This window comes from Polypterus senegalus, chromosome 4 (assembly GCF_016835505.1).
Source record: "Polypterus senegalus isolate Bchr_013 chromosome 4, ASM1683550v1, whole genome shotgun sequence".
Lineage (NCBI taxonomy): Eukaryota > Metazoa > Chordata > Cladistia > Polypteriformes > Polypteridae > Polypterus > Polypterus senegalus.
Genome location: NC_053157.1, coordinates 23,229,888 through 23,248,638, shown reverse-complemented (window position 1 = coordinate 23,248,638; position 18,751 = coordinate 23,229,888). Strand labels below are relative to the sequence as shown.

General features: G+C 36.6%; 1 protein-coding gene across 1 annotated transcript in view; it reads right to left on the bottom strand.

Moving 5' to 3' along the window:
- The window catches only part of adamts12 (ADAM metallopeptidase with thrombospondin type 1 motif, 12), a 623,896-nt gene that overhangs the window by 152,987 nt on the left and 452,158 nt on the right, over positions 1 to 18,751 (bottom strand). Inside the window, exon 16 of the mRNA XM_039750336.1 lies at positions 5,808 to 5,943. Coding sequence (XP_039606270.1) covers positions 5,808 to 5,943 — 136 coding nt within the window. The remainder of the gene's footprint in view (positions 1 to 5,807; positions 5,944 to 18,751) is intronic.

Here is an 18,751-nt window from a genome sequence, read left to right as displayed (position 1 = left end):
ATAGTGACCTGAAGCTTAAGCTTTAATTAAAAAGAAGTATAGTATGTGCTTTCATTTGATCATTGCTTGCCATGCTTGATTTGTCTTAATTTCTACACTAAAATTAATTGCTAATATATTCTTATAATATTTTGGCTAATGCCTGCATTTGCTAAGATGCATTACAGTGTGACCTTGCTTGTAGTAAGAGGCCTTTTGTTTCCTTTCTGCTGATTCATCAATCCAGCTGCCTTTAGAGGCCCCTTTTCCATGTTATCTCTTCCTAGCCTTGAATCACAGGTGTCCTCCACTCTTATCCTGTCCAAAACTGGTTTCGCTGTATCTTTTAGCTATTCTTTTCATTACTTTGGAAAATTTTCTGTAAGCCTATAAAATAATGCAATATAACTGATTTTTTAGTTAACCATTTGCTAGACCTATCATATTTTGCTTTTATATTCTAATTTATGCCTAATCTAATGTTTTAGAAGCTTTTAATTACTTTCTATGGCTCTATATGCTAATTTGCTATTTTCTTATGCTAATAAAACATTTTCCTTCTACATGGCAAAATTCAAGCAGTCCATTTAAGAACAGAGAGCCACCTCAAAGAGCCATGTAAAGAGCAGAGAATCCATCTACTGTGGTGCTCAGCGTCAACACTACAATATGTTTCTCCCAATGTATTTGACTAACAATTGCTCCGCTCCTGTTCAATGTTTTATCAATGTCTGATGAAAATGGAAATAATAAGTCCACTTTCTACAAAATAGCAATAGTGTACATATTTGGGGATAACAAAAATGAAGCTAACCTTTCCTTGGCTGAACTTGATATTTGACAGGATTAAAAGGGCAAAGAAAACTCAGGCAAAACTGATCAAAACACATAAACCAATCCCAGATTCTTTACATTTCATTATCACTTATATGGGCCAATTTGGAGACATCTATGTCACATAATATAAAAAATGTTTCATAAAATAACTTGTAAAAATCTCTACCAACTGTATGCTATCAGATGTCTAAAGGTTTTTGCCTCTATCTTAAAAAAATAAGGAAACATTGAGCAAGTAACATTGACCCCACAGTATTCTCTTCTTCAGTCATCATTAATTTATAAATTGTATTCAATAGCTGATTATTCATTGACTTTACAAAATGATTAGGAAAATCCAAGATGCAAATTTCAGCCTACACAGTAGCTGTAAAATATATTCACCCCTTGGAATCTTTTATATTGTACTTTTATGCAATAATAATAATATTGAAGCATGTTGTGTTTAATTTGTTTTTTTGTATTTTTAATTAATTTACACCACTTTGCAGAGACCTACTTTTACTTTGACATTAAAAGAGTTTTTTTTCTGTTAATCAGTGTCAAAAAGCCAAATTAAATTCATTGTGATTCAAGGTTGTACAATAAAATGTGAAAACTTCACTGTATACAGAATATATTACTTCGAATCTTTAATCTCTAAGACATACAGGCTCCAGCCCCCACGATACTGAATATGATTAAGAAGTTTTAAAAATGTTTCTGTACTCTTTGATTGAAAGGACATGGCTCTGCTTTGTTAGAAAGCAAAAGATCCTCAAAAAGAAAAAAATGACTGACATTTGAAGGGAGAGACATTTTCTAAGCATCCCCTCTCAGGGAAAAAATAAATTAACTATTGTGACTATTTCTGAAATAGTATAATGAAAGATTAGTAATATGCAGAACAAAATGCACAAAGGAAACAGAGGCATATCTATGAGGAGGTCCCCTTATGGATGGCAATGTCTGATGAAGCATAAAAAGAATGCATTTATGTGAATTCATTTTCTGTTGATTTCATTTACTCTGGCCTGAGTTCTGCCTCAACAATGAACAAAAAAATTTAAAACAATCAACCTAAGTGGCATAATGATTGGAGAGCTCAAAGAAAATAATGCTTTCATATCAAATTATTGACAAGCAAACCCTACCAAAATTAGGTTTCTTCCAACAAAATGAAATAACACTGGGCTACATGATCCAACTGATAAAGTCCTCCTAAAAATTTTTCATGAAGCACCTAACACTCCACACACCAGTTCTTTATGAAACCTAACTGATTCAGTTTAGGGTCACAGTAGAATTAACTAACTCTGGGTGAAGCGTCAGTCCTTTACTAGGCACACAAGCACACACACACACACCTACTTACACTGAGCCAATTTAGAGTTGCCAGATTAAACAGATTTGTACTCCTTTGGGATGTCAGGCAAAAACTGGAATACCCAAAAAAAAAATATGTGGAGACAAGTAGTACATGGAGGATCCCTGCTAGAAGTGATGGGGTACAACTGAGCAAGTTTACCATTAAAGAAGTATTGTCATGGCAAATACTGACCATTACTTTCGTAAATTACTGTTTTTCGTAAGCTTTGGAGCCAATAACAGATGGGCAATAATACGTTACAATTTCTCCACCACCATGCCTTAGATCTCTGACCGGCTCAGAGAATTAAACATTTGTTTGTACTCAAGCAAAGAAAGCCGAATATGTAAAGGGAACCTAATCCAGATCTTCAAAATTCTCACAGTCATTGTAGAGTAGATCCAGCTGAATTCTTTACAACTTAACAGTGAATGACATACATGAGGATACCAGTGGAAAGTAAGACTGAAGCCAGCAAGTACTTCTTTGCTTAAAGAGTTGTGGGACTCTAGAACAAACTACTGAGACATGGATTTGAAGTAGAAACCTTGACAACTTTTAAGAAGAATCTGGATGAGATATTGGGACCACTTAGTGATTAGCTAAACAAATGGGCTTGATGGACTGAACGGTCTCATCTCGTTTGTTAAATTTCTTATGTTCTTAAAATATCACACAATTAAGCAAGAATGAGAATGTAGTCTTATGTATGTCATTTAGCCTTGGAACACCATAGTGGTGCCTGGATTAGTACAACTTGGACAATCAAATGTATTTTGTATACAACTAAGACCTATTGGTATGAGTTACCCGAAATGTCAAACTATAGACACACAACCAATCCTTCTATATAAAAGCGGTCAGGATTGTCCTTCCGTCCCGTGAGTGCTACGCAGCCGTGAAGTTTCACACACGCCCTGTCCATTTTGCAATGCACGATGGGATTTGTAGTTTCGTTTTTCCAGGTAAAAGATGATTTTCTACTCCAGACTGTGTGATATCTTCTTCTTCTTTCTTACTATATAAAAGTGGTCGGGATTGTCCTTCCGTCCCATGAGTGGAAAGCGTAGAGATATTCCGCTTATCATAGACTTACTACTTGCAGCTTGCGGTACGAAGCGACATGATGTGCGCAGAGTTCTGGTGCTCCCATCGCTCCTTGTTTTTTGCGCGATGCGCTGGAAAAATAGACAAAATTATGTCTCTGGAAATAATTAATGTTGATGGAGTACAAATGCCTCACCACATAGTAAATATCAGGGGGGGTTCAAAAGGGCGACCTCAATATAGAAAAAAGTTTAAATTTCATCACAAAAATAACAGAAACTACGAGTATTAAAGTAATACCGCTCAAATGCAACATAACCACCATCTTGCACCAGTTTCTCAGACACATCGAATTTTGTTTCAGCAGCGTAGTTACCAATTTCTTTCGCCATTTCAATGACTTTTAATTTAAAACCAGCTTCATATTTTCTTCTGATCAAACTATTGTAGATAAGGGATGCTCTTACGATAAAGGTGTATGAGGGTGTGAGATACAAAAGACACAAAACAGTGCAAACATCGCTTTAGAATAGTTCAGGTATTACTGTGTGGTCACATAGGCACAATACAGTTAGGTCATTAAATATTTGGACAGAGACAACGTTTTTCTAATTTTGGTTCTGTGCATTACCACAATGAATTTTAAATGAAACAACTCAGATGCAGTTGGAAGTGCAGACTTTCAGCTTTAATTCAGTGGGTTGAACAAAAAGATTGCATAAAAATGTGAGGCAACTAAAGCATTTTTCAACACAATCCCTTTATTTCAGGGGCTCAAAAGTAATTGGACAAATTAAATAACTGGAAATAAAATGTTCATTTCTAATACTTTGTTGAAAATTCTTTGCTGGCAATGACAGCCTGAAGTCTTGAGCTCATGGACATCACCAGATGCTGGGTTTCCTCCTTTTTAATGCTCTGCTAGGCCTTTACTGCAGCGGCTTTCAGTTGCTGTTTGTTTGTGGGCCTTTCTGTCCGAAGTTTATTCTTCAACAAGTGAAATGCAGGCTCAGTTGGGTTAAGATCAGGTGACTGACTTGGCCATTCAAGAATTTTCCACTTCTTTGCTTTAATAAACTCCTGGGTTGCTTTGGCTGTATGTTTTTGGGTCATTGTCCATCTGTATGATGAAACGCCGCTCAATCAATTTGACTGCATTTAGCTGGATTTGAGAAGACAGGTATGTCTCTGAACACCTCAGAATTCATTCGGCTGCTTCTGTCCTGTGTCACATCATCAATAAACACTAGTGTCCCAGTGCCACTGGCAGCCATCACACTGCCTCCACCATGTTTTACAGGTGATGTGGTATGCTTTGGATAATGATTTGTTCCACACCTTCTCCATACTTTTTTCTTGCCATCATTCTGGTAGAGGTTGATCTTGGTTTCATCTGTCCAAAGAATGTTTTTTCCAGAACTGTGCTAGCTTTTTCAGATGTTCTTTAGCAAAGTCCAATCTAGCCTTTCTATTCTTGAGGCTTATGAGTGGCTTGCACCTTGCAGTGCACCCTCTGTATTTACTTTCATGCAGTCTTCTCTTTATGGTAGACTTGGATATCGATATGCCGACCCCCTGGAGAGTGTTGTTCACTTGGTTGGCTGTTGTGAAGAGGTTTCTCTTCACCATGGAAATGATTCTGTGATCATCCACCACTGTTGTCTTCCGTGGATGTCCAGGTCTTTTTGCGTTGCTGAGTTCACTAGTGCTTGCTTTCTTTCTCAGGATGTACCAAACTGTAGATTTTGCCACTCGTGATATTGTAGCAATTTCTCGGATGGGTTTTTTCTGTTTTCGCGGCTTAAGGATGGCTTCTTTCACCTGCATGGAGAGCTCCTTTGACCACATGTTGTCCGTTCACAGCAAAATCTTCCACATGCAAGCACCACACCTCAAATCAACTCCAGGCCTTTTATCTGCTTAATTGATAAGACATAACGACGGACTTCAACACACCTGCCCATGAAATAGCCTTTGAGTCAATTGTCCAATTACTTTTGAGCCCTTGAAATGAAGAGATTGTGTTAAAAAATGCTTTAGTTGCCTCACATTTTTATGCAATCGTTACATTCAACCCACTGAATTAAAGCTGAAGGTCTGCACTTCAGCTGCATCTGAGTTGTTTCATTTAAAATTCATTGTGGTAATGTACAGAACCAAAATCAGAAAAAAGTTGTCTCTGATCTAACTTTGCATAGAAAAAAAGGCAGTGGAGTTTTCTGCATTCGACTTATACGACCGACATTATAAAATACCAGAAGTTATACGGTAAAATCAAGTCCCGACTTATCCGCGGGAGAACATAAACGCAAGCATATACAGTAACACAGAAATCAGAAATAAAGCCTTTAAGAACAATTTGAATGAGATATTGGGATAGATTTGCTGTTTGCTAATTAAACAAACTTGATGGACTGAATTGTCTTTTCTTGTTTTTTTTTTGTGCTCTTATGTTCTAATCTAATTAAATGAGAGTTGCTGTCTCATTTTGGATCTGACTAGTTAAGGGCTGCACTGTTAAAATGAAAACAACGGAAATCTTTTTAAGTTGGTTTGCTGTTACATACACATACACATAGAAAGCAGAAAGTTCTACCTGTTCCACAAGTGGCAGAGCAGTCCGTCCAAGCACCGAGCTTCCAAATGTATTCCGGTTCCACAATTTCATTTCCATTGGTCTTTTTAATAGTGTATTCATATTCCACTCCTGGGTTTTGCTCTTGAAAAAGAAGCTTAAAATAATGGAAAAAAAAAATATTTTGAATATATGCAAATAAAATAAAGATAATTCATGGTTATATGTTTTTCTGCTCGGCTACCACATCAGCCTCAAACTGCAATTAGTATCTTTTTACTCATATTTATTTGACATTTACAGAAAAAAAGAGAGAACAGAGAGAATTCACATATAATATAATGAAATTTCAAGGAAGGTTACAGAATCCATACCTCTTAATTGTCCCAGGGGAATGACCACCCCTTGGTTTTGGTTTCAAAAACCACAATAAGCACAAAGGACTGTTCACTTTTTTCTCATGTTAATCCGATCATAATGAAACAATTCTGAAAAGCTTAATATACAGGAGGCCATGCAGAACGATTTTTGGAGCTCACAACTGTGTCATGAAAACACATCTAATGGTGACCCTATCAGTACATTAGAACTTTCTTTGTATACCTGAGAATCCGAAAGCTTTGATTTTTGCTCTATTAAGTCACACTCACTAGTCTGTTATGGAAATGCATATGCCATCTACAAGTTGTGTTCACCGTCAGAATGACCTCAAAGTAACTGCGTCTGTGGTTAAAATGCTTCCTCTCTTCTCTTGTCTCTAGTTTAGAAAGTGTTCAAGGCAAAGTCGTGAAGTGGATCCAAAAGTTTATTTACTTATTATAGAATAACCACTTTTTAAACTTATGTTCTTAATATTCCAAAAGCAGAAGCAAACCAAATGGATGTGAAAAGAATACAACCTGGATAGATTTCAACTGTTTTTGCTCAACTTGCCTAGATATCAAGTGTTTCTTTTTATCTTATACTAGCAAAATACCCGCGCTTCGCAGCGAAGTAGTGTGTTAAAGAAGTAATGAAAAAGAAAAGGAAACATTTTGAAAATAACGTAACATGATTGTCAATGTAATTGTTTTGTCACTGTTGCTGGGTGTTGCTGTCATATATATATATATATATATATATATACACAGACACACACACACATATAAACATATATATACATATACATATGTATCTACATATATACATATACACATATATATATATACACACATACATACACACACATATATATATATACACAAGCATACATATATATATACATACACACACACACATATATAAACATATATATACATCTATACTAATAAAAGGCAAAGCCCTCACTCACTCACTCACTCACTGACTCATCACTAATTCTCCAACTTCCCGTGTAGGTAGAAGGCTGAAATTTGGCAGGCTTATTCCTTACAGCTTACTTACAAAAGTTGGGCAGGTTTCATTTCGAAATTCTACGCATAAGGGTCATAACTGGAAGCTATTTTTCCCCATATAATGTAATGGAGTCTTGAGTTGGAGATGGCGTGGGGGGAGTTTAGTGTGACATCATCACGCCTCCTACGTAAGTACGTAGAGCACAAGGAAGAACTCCAAACAGCGATCAGCACAAAACGCCATTTCACAATTGAGAAGGCAGAAAAACATTATGAAGCAAATGATGCATACAAGCATATTCATAAGTACAGCTACTGCGGAAACAAAGCACGGCGTGAACCGTAAGTTTATATTAAATTAAGTTCATAGGCTACCACTAGCGTTTGTAATTTAGTGCCTGCCCATATAAGGCCGTCCATCAGCGGCAATCCAATACAAACACTGCGGTAAATATTCACGTGTGAAGGACTGTGCTTATGCAGAGGAAGATGAGATGGTCAGGGTGGTGTTTGGCACAAACTCATTGAAACTGCGAGAGAAAGTTTTAAGTGCCGGGTCTTAGCTGACATTACGAGATGGCACCAGTACAGCTGGGAACCTTCGATGCAAGAACACCAAGCGGCTCCGTGAACTGGCGCAGTGCACAGACAAAAGCAACAGTTCCAAAGAGTGCTGAACAAAACCGAATTACACAATTGAGAAGGCAGCAAAAAATATGAGGCGTCTTATACATAGAATCATATTCATAAGTGCAGCTACTGCGGAAACAAAGCACGGTGGAAAAAGTGAATGTCCTGCTAAAGGAAGACAGTGTAAAAAAACCCGTGCATGCAGTTTGTCACATCACAGATAAAAGGAAGGCGAGCTGTTTATTGATGCAGTAAGGAACTAATCGATGAATGAAACCTCTTATCTTTACAGCGATTGACAAACACGGAATGTAACTTGAACACATCCTACAAATACGAGCCTGATTGAAAGAAATAATGATAATCAAATCCTTGATGACAGCAACATTCAATAACACTCACAAAACAATTACTGTATATTGACAATCATGTTACGTTATTTTTAAAATGTTCCCTTTTCTTTTTCATAACTTCTACTTCTCCACTGCGATACGGGTATATATATAAATGTATATATATACCCGATCTACAATACATACTTTAGCATAGACAAGCCACGCTGTGGCAATTGTAGAGTCTTAAGCCTCTAACGCCGACATTGAGGTTGATTCGAGAGGGATGTACTGACTATATGCGCGCTACCGATTCATTTTACCTTAGCATCTCCTTGGTTTGGGGCGTATGAAAAATATTAGGTTAGCAGAATCATGTTACGTTATTTTTAAAATTTTCCCTTTCTTAGCACAAGCACAGCTGAGAAGCTTCGATGCATGTACTCCATAGCGTTAAAAATACGCATTTAATCACACTTTCAATTCCAAACAAGCGGGAACTTTTGTCAATGCATGATTTCCTGGTACATCCATTACACTGATGCACACATCACAGCTACAAAAATGTTAGAGTCGGAATAAAGCGCGTTCCTACGACTGATCATTTCGACTACCCGGCGAAGCCTTGATAAAAGCATGGTTTTGTGCACACTGAAAAGCAAGCAAAATTAGATGCATTACAGAAGCGGACTTTGTGGCTCTTACTGGGGATCATTGGACTTCCGTGACCGTTAGTAATTCTAAATACATCTAATTACAAAATGTTCAATGATCACACTGTTTTAGCCTAATGTACAAAATAATTTTGGCTAATGTTACTCAGAGTTTAAAGAGTAAGCTGGTCAAATTACCTTTTATGTTTCTGACTTATTTTTTAAGAAGAAAAACTGCACTTTATGGTGAAATTTTGGTTATTATTATTTAAAGACAATACTATTCTGAAAATGTACTTAAAGTACTTAAACTACCACTTTATTTTTAAGTCTGCCCAATTTTAACCAGGGATGATATTTTTGTTTCTGTTTTGAATTCAAATGCAGTTTAAAGCTTTTTTTCAGAAATTAAAACAGCTTCAGTTTACAATATTCATGTCCATGTCTATTATTTGATTCTGTAAGCCCACTAAAACCGTTTTAAATTAAAAAAAAACATTTGCGATTTGGGGCAAATTTACGTGTCGATTACATACGATTAATCAAGATTAATTCTTACACAGCCTCTAATTAATTATATATATATGTAGATATATATATATGTACATTAATATATATATGTGTATATACAGTATATATGTAGATATGTATATGTTGTATATACAGTATGTATATATGTGTGTGTATATATACAGTATGTGTATATATATGTATATGTATATATATGTATGTGTGTATATGTGTATATATATATATATATATATGCCAGCAACACTCATATCAATGACAAAACAATTACATTAACAATCATCTTACGTTATTTTTAAAATGTTTGCTTTTCTTTTTCATAACTTCTTATGCACAGCTGAGAACCTTCGATACATGTAGTCCGAGCGGCTCACATGAACTGACTATGAACGCAGTACGCAGAGAAAAAGCAACAGCTCCAAAGAGCGCTGAACAAAAAACGCATTGCACAATTGAGAAGGCAGCAAAAGAATATGAAGCGAGTGATGCATACAAGCATATTCATAAGTGCAGCTACTGCAGAAACAAAGCACACAGTGGAAAAAGTCAATGTTCAGCTAAAGGAAGACAGTGTAAAAAAAAACACGTGCATGCAGTGTATGATGTCTCAAATAAAGAGGAAGACGAGCTGTTTATTGATGCAGTAAGAAAGGAATCGATGAATGAAACTTGTTATCTTTACATCGTTTGACAATCACGGAATATAACTTGAACACAACACATCCTCCAAATACGAACCTGATTGAAAGAAATAATGATTATCAAATCCTTGATGACAGCAACACTCATAACAGTCACAAAACAATTACATTGACAATCATGTTACATTATTTTTAAAATGTTCCCTTTTCTTTTTCATAACTTCTTTAACACACTACTTCTCAGCTGTGAAGCGCGGGTATTTTGCTATATATATATATATATATATATATACATATCTACATAACTATATATATATACAATCTACATACTGTCAAATAAATGAACCACACGCCGTGGCGCAACGCAAGAGGCTTTGCCTCTAGCGCTGACGTCCGAGGTTCGATTCCCGAGAGGTGTGCAGTGAGTGTGTACGCCTGATGAGCCCAGAATTACGGCGAAACACATGTCGCGTACTCTTTGCATTATTTGACAGTAAAACTGTTTCAATATATATATATATATATATATATATATATATATATATATATATACATATATTATATATACACATATTATATATACACACACAGACATACATATATATCAGCGCTTCCCGATTCATTTTACCCTCGCACCCCCGTGACGGACGATGCCAATTTCGCACCCTCTTGGTTTGAGAAGAAGTATGAAAAAATATGAGGTTAACGCAGAAAAACAGATCACCAATTGAAGCTTTATGAATAATGGATACTTTATTCGCCATCAATAATTGATAGATATGCGTAGACCGTTATTCAGACCAGCAGGGTTATGATGATAGACTGGCCTTTCGGGTATAAAATGCTATGTGACTGGCCCAAAAACTGGCCTGCCAGGCTCAAAAGGTTAAAAACAATGACACAACAATGTGTAGTCGATGTGCACAATATTGTCTTTTACTACATCCCACACAGAATAAGCTGTGATACATTGGGGACATTCAAGGTATCCCACAGTCCTATTCTGGTCTATTGCCAAATTGTTTGCCTGCCTATGGAAAAGTCATCACAAATAAAGGAGCACTAGAATAGGAGGGCCCTTTCATCTGATTGGCTGACCCAGCACTGACTCGGCTGTAGAATGCCCAGTAGGGGGAGGCGGCTTGTTGGCTGAGGTCTCCAGGTCTCTGACTGTGGTTGGCTTGTCTGACTCCTTTTCTACAATCTGGCTGCGGTTCTAAAATTTAGCTGATTGACAGATAGTGTTGTTTTAATCTATATTAATTAATTTCTACTTTGTTTTTATTCGCCATCAATAATTGTTTTGGTAAAACCATACTCAGTGTAATCCTCCTTCCATTTTCTAATTTTTTCGCGACTAGCCATGATTAAATGAACGGTAAAAAAGTAAGAGCGAAGCAACGGTGACTTATTGAGGCAGGCAGGCGAGAGCACAATAGCACGCGGGCTCGATGTAGTGAGCGTCAAGTTGATCTAAAATGCGCGATCAGATTTGAAAAAATATATCTTTTCAAGTTCTATTTGGATATAAGTAGGTTCTATTTAGTCGACAGAAATATCTTTGGTAGGAATGTAAGTGGAATTTAGTCTTTAAATTTCTATAGTGAAGAAAAATTTATGCAATGATGACTAAATTTAACTTACATTTCTACCAAAGATATTTCTGTCGCCTAAATAAAAATTACTTATATTTAAAATTTAAATAGAACTTGAACAGATACGATAGTTCATAATACCCACGCAGCACTAAGTGCACGTAAGAGCAAAAGTCATCGGTTTTAACAAGCAGCGTATTGCACTGATACAAAATTGCCTGCCTATTTAATTAATTAGGAATGGATAGATAAATTAAGATTTTGTACAAATAATATTTTTCATTTTTCTCCTCAATGGATTCTGGCACCCCCAGCAACAGCTGCTTGCACCCCAAAGGGTATGTATATATATGTGTGTATATATGTAGATATGTATATATATATATATATATATATATGTATATACATATGTATATATGTATATATGTGGATGTATGTATATATATGTATATATGTATGTGTATATATATGTGTATATGTATATATGTATGTATATGTATATGTGTATACTAGCAGAATACCCGCGCTTCGCAGCGGAGAAGTAGTGTGTTAAAGAAGTTATGAAAAAGAAAAGCAAACATTTTAAAAATAACGTAAGATGATTGTTAATGTAATTGTTTTGTCATTGATATGAGTGTTGCTGGCATATATATATATATATATATATATATATATATATATATATATATATATATATACACACACACAGACACATATATATACATATAAACATATATATAAATATATATATAAATATATATATATATACACACTGTATATACAACATATACATATCTACATATATACTGTATATACACATACATATACAAATGTACATATACATACATATATATATTAGGGGTGGGACTCGATTAAAAAAATTAATCCAATTAATTAGAGGCTGTGTAAGAATTAATCTTGATTAATCGTATGTAATCGCACACGTAAATTTGCCCCAAATCGCAAATGTTTTTTTGTTTATTTAAAACGGTTTTAGTGGGCTTACAGAATCAAATAATAGACATGGACATGAATATTGTAAACTGAAGCTGTTTTAATTTCTGAAGAAAAAAAAAAGCCTTTAAACTGCATTTGAATTCAAAACAGAAACAAAAATATCATCCCTGGTTAAAATTGGGCAGACTTAAAAATAAAGTGGTAGTTTAAGTACTTTAAGTACATTTGCAGAATAGTGTTGTCTTTAAATAATAATAACCAAAATTTCACCATAAAGTGCAGTTTTTCTTCTTAAAAAAATAAGTCAGAAACATAAAAGGTAATTTGACCAGCTTACTCTTTAAACTCTGAGTAACATTAGTTAAAATTATTTTGTACATTAGGCTAAAACAGTGTGATCATTGAACATTTTGTAATTCGATGTATTTAGAATTACTAACGGTCACGGAAGTCCAATGATCCCCAGTAAGAGCCACAAAGTCCGCTTTCTGTAATGCATCTAATTTTGCTTGCTTTTCAGTGTGCACAAAACCATGCTTTTATCAAGGCTCTAACATTTTTGTAGCTGTGATGTGTGCATCAGTGTAATGGATGTACCAGGAAATCATGCATTGACAAAAGTTCCCGTTTGCTTGGAATTGAAAGTGTGATTAAATGCGTTATTTTTAACGGTTATGGAGTACATGCATCGAAGCTTCTCAGCTGTGCTTGTGCTAAGAAAGGGAAAATTTTAAAAATAACGTAACATGATTCTGCGTTAACCGAATATTTTTTCATACGTCCCAAACCAAGGAGATGCAAAGGTAAAATTAATCGGGTAGCGCGCGTACATAGTCAGTACATTCCCTCTTGGGAATCGAACCTCGAATGTCGGCGTTAGAGGCGAAGACTCTACAATTGCGCCACAGTGTGTGGCTTGTCTATGCTAAAGTATGTATTGTAGATCGGGGTATATATATACATTTATATATATACCCGTGTATCGCAGTGGAGAAGTAGAAGTTATGAAAAAGAAAAGGGAACATTTTAAAATAACGTAACATGATTGTCAATATACAGTAATTGTTTTGTGAGTGTTATTGAATGTTGCTGTCATCAAGGATTTGATTATCATTATTTCTTTCAATCAGGCTCGTATTTGTAGGATGTGTTCAAGTTACATTCCGTGTTTGTCAATCGTTGTAAAGATAAGAGGTTTCATTCATCGATTAGTTCCTTACTGCATCAATAAACAGCTCGTCTTCCTTTTTATCTGTGACGTGACAAACTGCATGCACGTTTTTTTACACTATCTTCCTTTAGCAGGACATTCACTTTTTCCACCGTGTGCTTTGTTTCCGCAGTAGCTGCACTTATGAATATGATTCTATGTATAAGACGCTTCATATTTTTTTGCTGCCTTCTCAATTGTGTAATTGGTTTTGTTCAGCACTCTTTGGAACTGTTGCTTTTGTCTGTGCACTGCGCCAGTTCACGTGAGCCGCTTGGTGTTCTTGCATCAAAGGTTCCCAGCTGTACTGGTGCCATCTCGTGTAATGTCAGCTAAGACCCGCACTTAAAACTTTCTCTCGCAGTTTCAATGAGTTTGTGCCAAACACCACCCTGACCATCTCATCTTCCTCTGCATAAGCACAGTCCTTCACACGTGAATATTTACCGGCAGTGTTTGTATTGGATTGCCGCTGATGGACGGCCTTATATGGGCAGGCACTAAATTACAAACGCTAGTGGTAGCCTATGAACTTAATTTAATATAAACTTACGGTTCACGCCGTGCTTTGTTTCCGCAGTAGCTGTACTTATGAATATGCTTGTATGCATCATTTGCTTCATAATGTTTTTCTGCCTTCTCAGTTGTGAAATGGCGTTTTGTGCTGATCGCTGTTTGGAGTTCTTCCTTGTGCTCTACGTACTTACGTAGGAGGCGTGATGATGTCACACGAAACTCCGCCCCCCGCGGCCATCTCCAACTCAAGACTCCATTACATTATATGGGGAAAAATAGCTTCCAGTTATGACCCTTATGCGTAGAATTTCGAAATGAAACCTGCCCAACTTTTGTAAGTAAGCTGTAAGGAATAAGCCTGCCAAATTTCAGCCTTCTACCTACATGGGAAGTTGGAGAATTAGTGATGAGTCAGTGAGTGAGTCAGTGAGTGAGTCAGTGAGTGAGTGAGTGAGTGAGGGCTTTGCCTTTTATTAGTATAGATAAGTAGGTTCCAGTTATGACTGTTACGCATAGAATTTCGAAATTAAACCTGCCTAACTTTTGTAAGTAAGCTGTAAGGAATGTGCCTGCCAAATCTCAGCCTTCTATCTACACGGGAAGTTGGAGAATTAGTGATGAGTGAGTGAGTGAGTGAGTGAGTGAGTGAGTGAGACAGTCAGTCAGTCACTCACTCACTCAGTCAGTCAGTCAGTCTGGGCTTTGCCTTTTATTAGTATAGATTGCAATTCTCAGCTGATAGGCCTTTGATCCAACATGGTCTCTGGATGGATATTTATGGGAGGAGAGAGACGGAAAGATGCTGATATGTCCTATATCTATGCCGGCTTTGTTTTTCATTACCTACACCCCTTGGACCAATGGGATGTTGTAGTTTATGGGTCAACTCTACTGTCATGTGCACGCCTCATTCCTTTGAAACAATCCTGGTTAGGTACCACCCCAGCAGAGGAGAGATTTCAGTTTGTGATTTTTAATACATATGCAAGCTTTCCAATAAGACGTTTTCACTTTGTCATTATGACTTATTGAATATAGATTAATGAGCAATAAATGATCATTTTAAAATTAGACCTAGAACACAACAAAGTGTGCAGAAAGTGAACGAGTCTGAATACTCTCTGAATCCACTGTACTTGTTAAATATCACTGTACATTTCCTTTCAGATATGCTAGCATCATCATAACAACAATAATTAATTTCTTCTTAGCCAGAAATCACACAAGGCCATGCCTCAATTTATGCTTTAACTGGCCCTGTTTTGTTGATAGCCCCTATCCTTGTTTCTCTAAGAAGTTTCTCTAAACTTGTAGGGAAAACAATGGAAGAAATCTTGAGAAGGGCAATTCAGCGAGAGACACCCTTCCAGGCAGGTTGGGCATGCAATGGGTGTCAAAAAATGGAGCAAATATAACAAGCAAAACGGCTGCCGTGGAGGTATATACTCGAAAGGCCACTACACCTCTATGCTGTCAAAACCCAGCTGGCCAGAATACCGACCTTCGGTATATTTGACAATACACATAATATACCGCTGTCTAGTTACGCTGTTATACTATTTTTTTTTTTAACTGCGGGTCACTTATGTTTTTTCTTGTTGGTTTCAACAAGAAAATAGAAAAGAATTTCAGTTGTATTTTAGCCTGGGATCAACTCAAAACAATAGATGCTTAGTGTGTGCAGAGAATTACAAGCAGTCAAAGAGAGCATTCATCCTTCTGCTTCATGGGAGGTTTTTTTCCTCCCTGAGCTCGCCTTAGGACATCTGTGTTATGGTGTGACAGATGAACCGACCCAGTCAAACTACCCACATGTCACTATCCCTGGCACGAGTTGCATTGTGCCCGAGGCAGTTCAGGCACGTGATGCCAGAAGCAACAGCCCCGCAGGGAAGGGGAGACATGAGGTGATTGATCAGAAAACCGTGAAAATCATGTGAAGTGTTCTTGTGCATTACTTCTGGCAATAAAAACTGTTTGAAGCATATCACTCATAAAGTTCAGTTTTGGCATCAGGTTTGTACAATGGACTGTAGAAAATGACGAAACTGTGAGACTCTGAGTGGTAAAGCTTGTTCTATAGTATCAATCTGCAGTTATAATATTGTGGCTTATCATATTACTGTAATGTGATGTGACTGTTATTGCTCTGCAGATTGGTTTGTCACAGTGAAATGACCTGTTGGCACAAAATGTATGCCCAAAAAGTGCAGTTTAACTCATGTTCTTTTGAAATGTTGTGTTGTGTGCAATTACCAGGTTTGAATAAATACCATTTTGTTAAATTTAACTTGGCTGTGATTTCCCCCTGTTTTGCATACTAGATTAAAATTGTTCTAATAGAAACCACTAATGAATATCAACAAGAATAATTTAATTCAGACACATGTTGCAGCCTGCAGGGACTACTAGAATCATCATATTGGTGTGATTGTATGAATCAAAAGGTTAAATCAAGCATTTATGAAGTAATTTAGAGGAGATTTTAAAATACTGAGTTGTATATTGTGTATCGCGAAATAGCCTAAAAATATCTGAAATTATTTTTAGGCCATATCACCCAGCCCTAGACTTGGGGCACCAAGTGCCACATAAGGATACCAAAAAGAAGAAAAATATCAATAATTACAAACCGGATTCCAAAAAAGTTGGGACACTATACAAATCGTGAATAAAAACTGAATGCAATGATGTGGAAGTGCCAACTTCTAATATTTTATTCAGAATAGAATATAAATCACGGAACAAAAGTTTAAACTGAGAAAATGTATCATTTTAAGGGAAAAATATGTTGATTTCATGGTGTCAACAAATCCCAAAAAAGTTGGGACAAGGCCATTTCCACCACTGTGTGGCATCTCCCCTTCTTCTTACAACACTCAACAGACGTCTGGGGGCCGAGGAGACCAGTTTCTCAAGTTTAGAAATAGGAATGCTCTCCCATTCTTGTCTAATACAGGCCTCTAACTGTTCAATCGTCTTGGGCCTTCTTGTCGCACCTTCCACTTTATGATGCGCCAAATGTTCTCTATAGGTGAAAGATCTGGGGCCCTCATGTATAACGCCGTGCGTAGAACTCTCTCTATAACATGGCGTAAGCACAAAAGCCGAAATGTGTTTACGCACAGAAAAATCCAGATGCAGGAATTCTGTGCGTACTCCAACTTCCACGTTCTTCCGCTACATAAATCCTGATCAGCGTGAAAACTACGCGCGCACGCGCATTATGTAACGCCCCAAATCCTCCCAGAATTACGCCTATTTGAATATGCAAATCAATATAAATCGCCCTTAACCGCAGCCTTCTGTGAAAAGACAATGTGAAAAGCACGGGGGAAAATATAAGAATTTCAGCGAATACCAAGTGGAGGCAAATGAAAAACATACTATTTGTTCAAATAAACCATTGTATAATCAACAAAAGGAAGTTGATCGAGTGACATAGCGTGTTGGAGAAACTTGAAAGCTCACATTCACAAATCGCACAGTGCCGGAAATAAAAAGAAGTCACATATCAAAGTCGCCGTGAAAAGCCGAGTTGTAAGCCCATTGTCTGAGTGTCATATGAAAGCTTATTAGGGTACAGAGAAAAAAGGCACACGGTGAAGAAAAAGCACTAAATGTCAACTTCAATCTCGGCATTTCCACTTTAATCACGTAGTTTATTTTGTCATTAAAGTAGAACATCATAAACTTCATCTTAAAATCGTTTAATTGACCAGTTTCTCAAATCACATCGTAATTAAAGTAGCACGTTAAATGCTTTGTTTTGTATTTGATCTTCTATGTGCTCTATGTGTGTGAATCACTACTTGCTTTTTAAACTGGCTCTCTTCCTCCAACTGGACACAGAATCAATTACATTCGTAATATTACAGTTCTCTGAATAACTAAAATACTGAGATGTATACGTGATATCATTTTCATGATGATAGGAGTTAAAGCACGTTATTAAACATGTGTTTCACTTCGATGAAATAATTTATTGCAGCAGTACTCAGGGGCGGCTCTAAGCTTGTGGTAGCACTGGGCAGAGGAAGAATCGGTGGCTCCTTCGCCCGCCAATGTCATGCACGGTGGATGGCCACGTATGTTGCAGACACTAGTCGCCTCGTGCTCAATTTAACTTTTGCCGAAATTTGTTGCTGTGTTTTTAGCTGTGTTGTTATTTTCTCTTTCTGTTTTATATTCAATATATATTGGCGTAGCCGTCACTGCAGTCAGTGCTTTTCTTTCCCCAAGTAACCGATCGCCATACAATCAGCTCTGTAATAGAAGTTAAGCCATCTGTAAGCTTAGCGCTGATTCTTCAAAACGTTTAAAGAACATTGAAATATCTTCGTAGTACATGTTTAATTATTCTATCATAACGACACTCCCAGTGAAGAATATAGATTATTTAAATGAAGTTAAAGTTTTATCTGTATAATTTAATAAAAATATTTTGCTAAATTTCACCTTATAAATGATATCGCTTCTGTTTCTGAACCGCGAGGTCCGTACAGGAAAGGCTTTAAAACATTTTGCAGT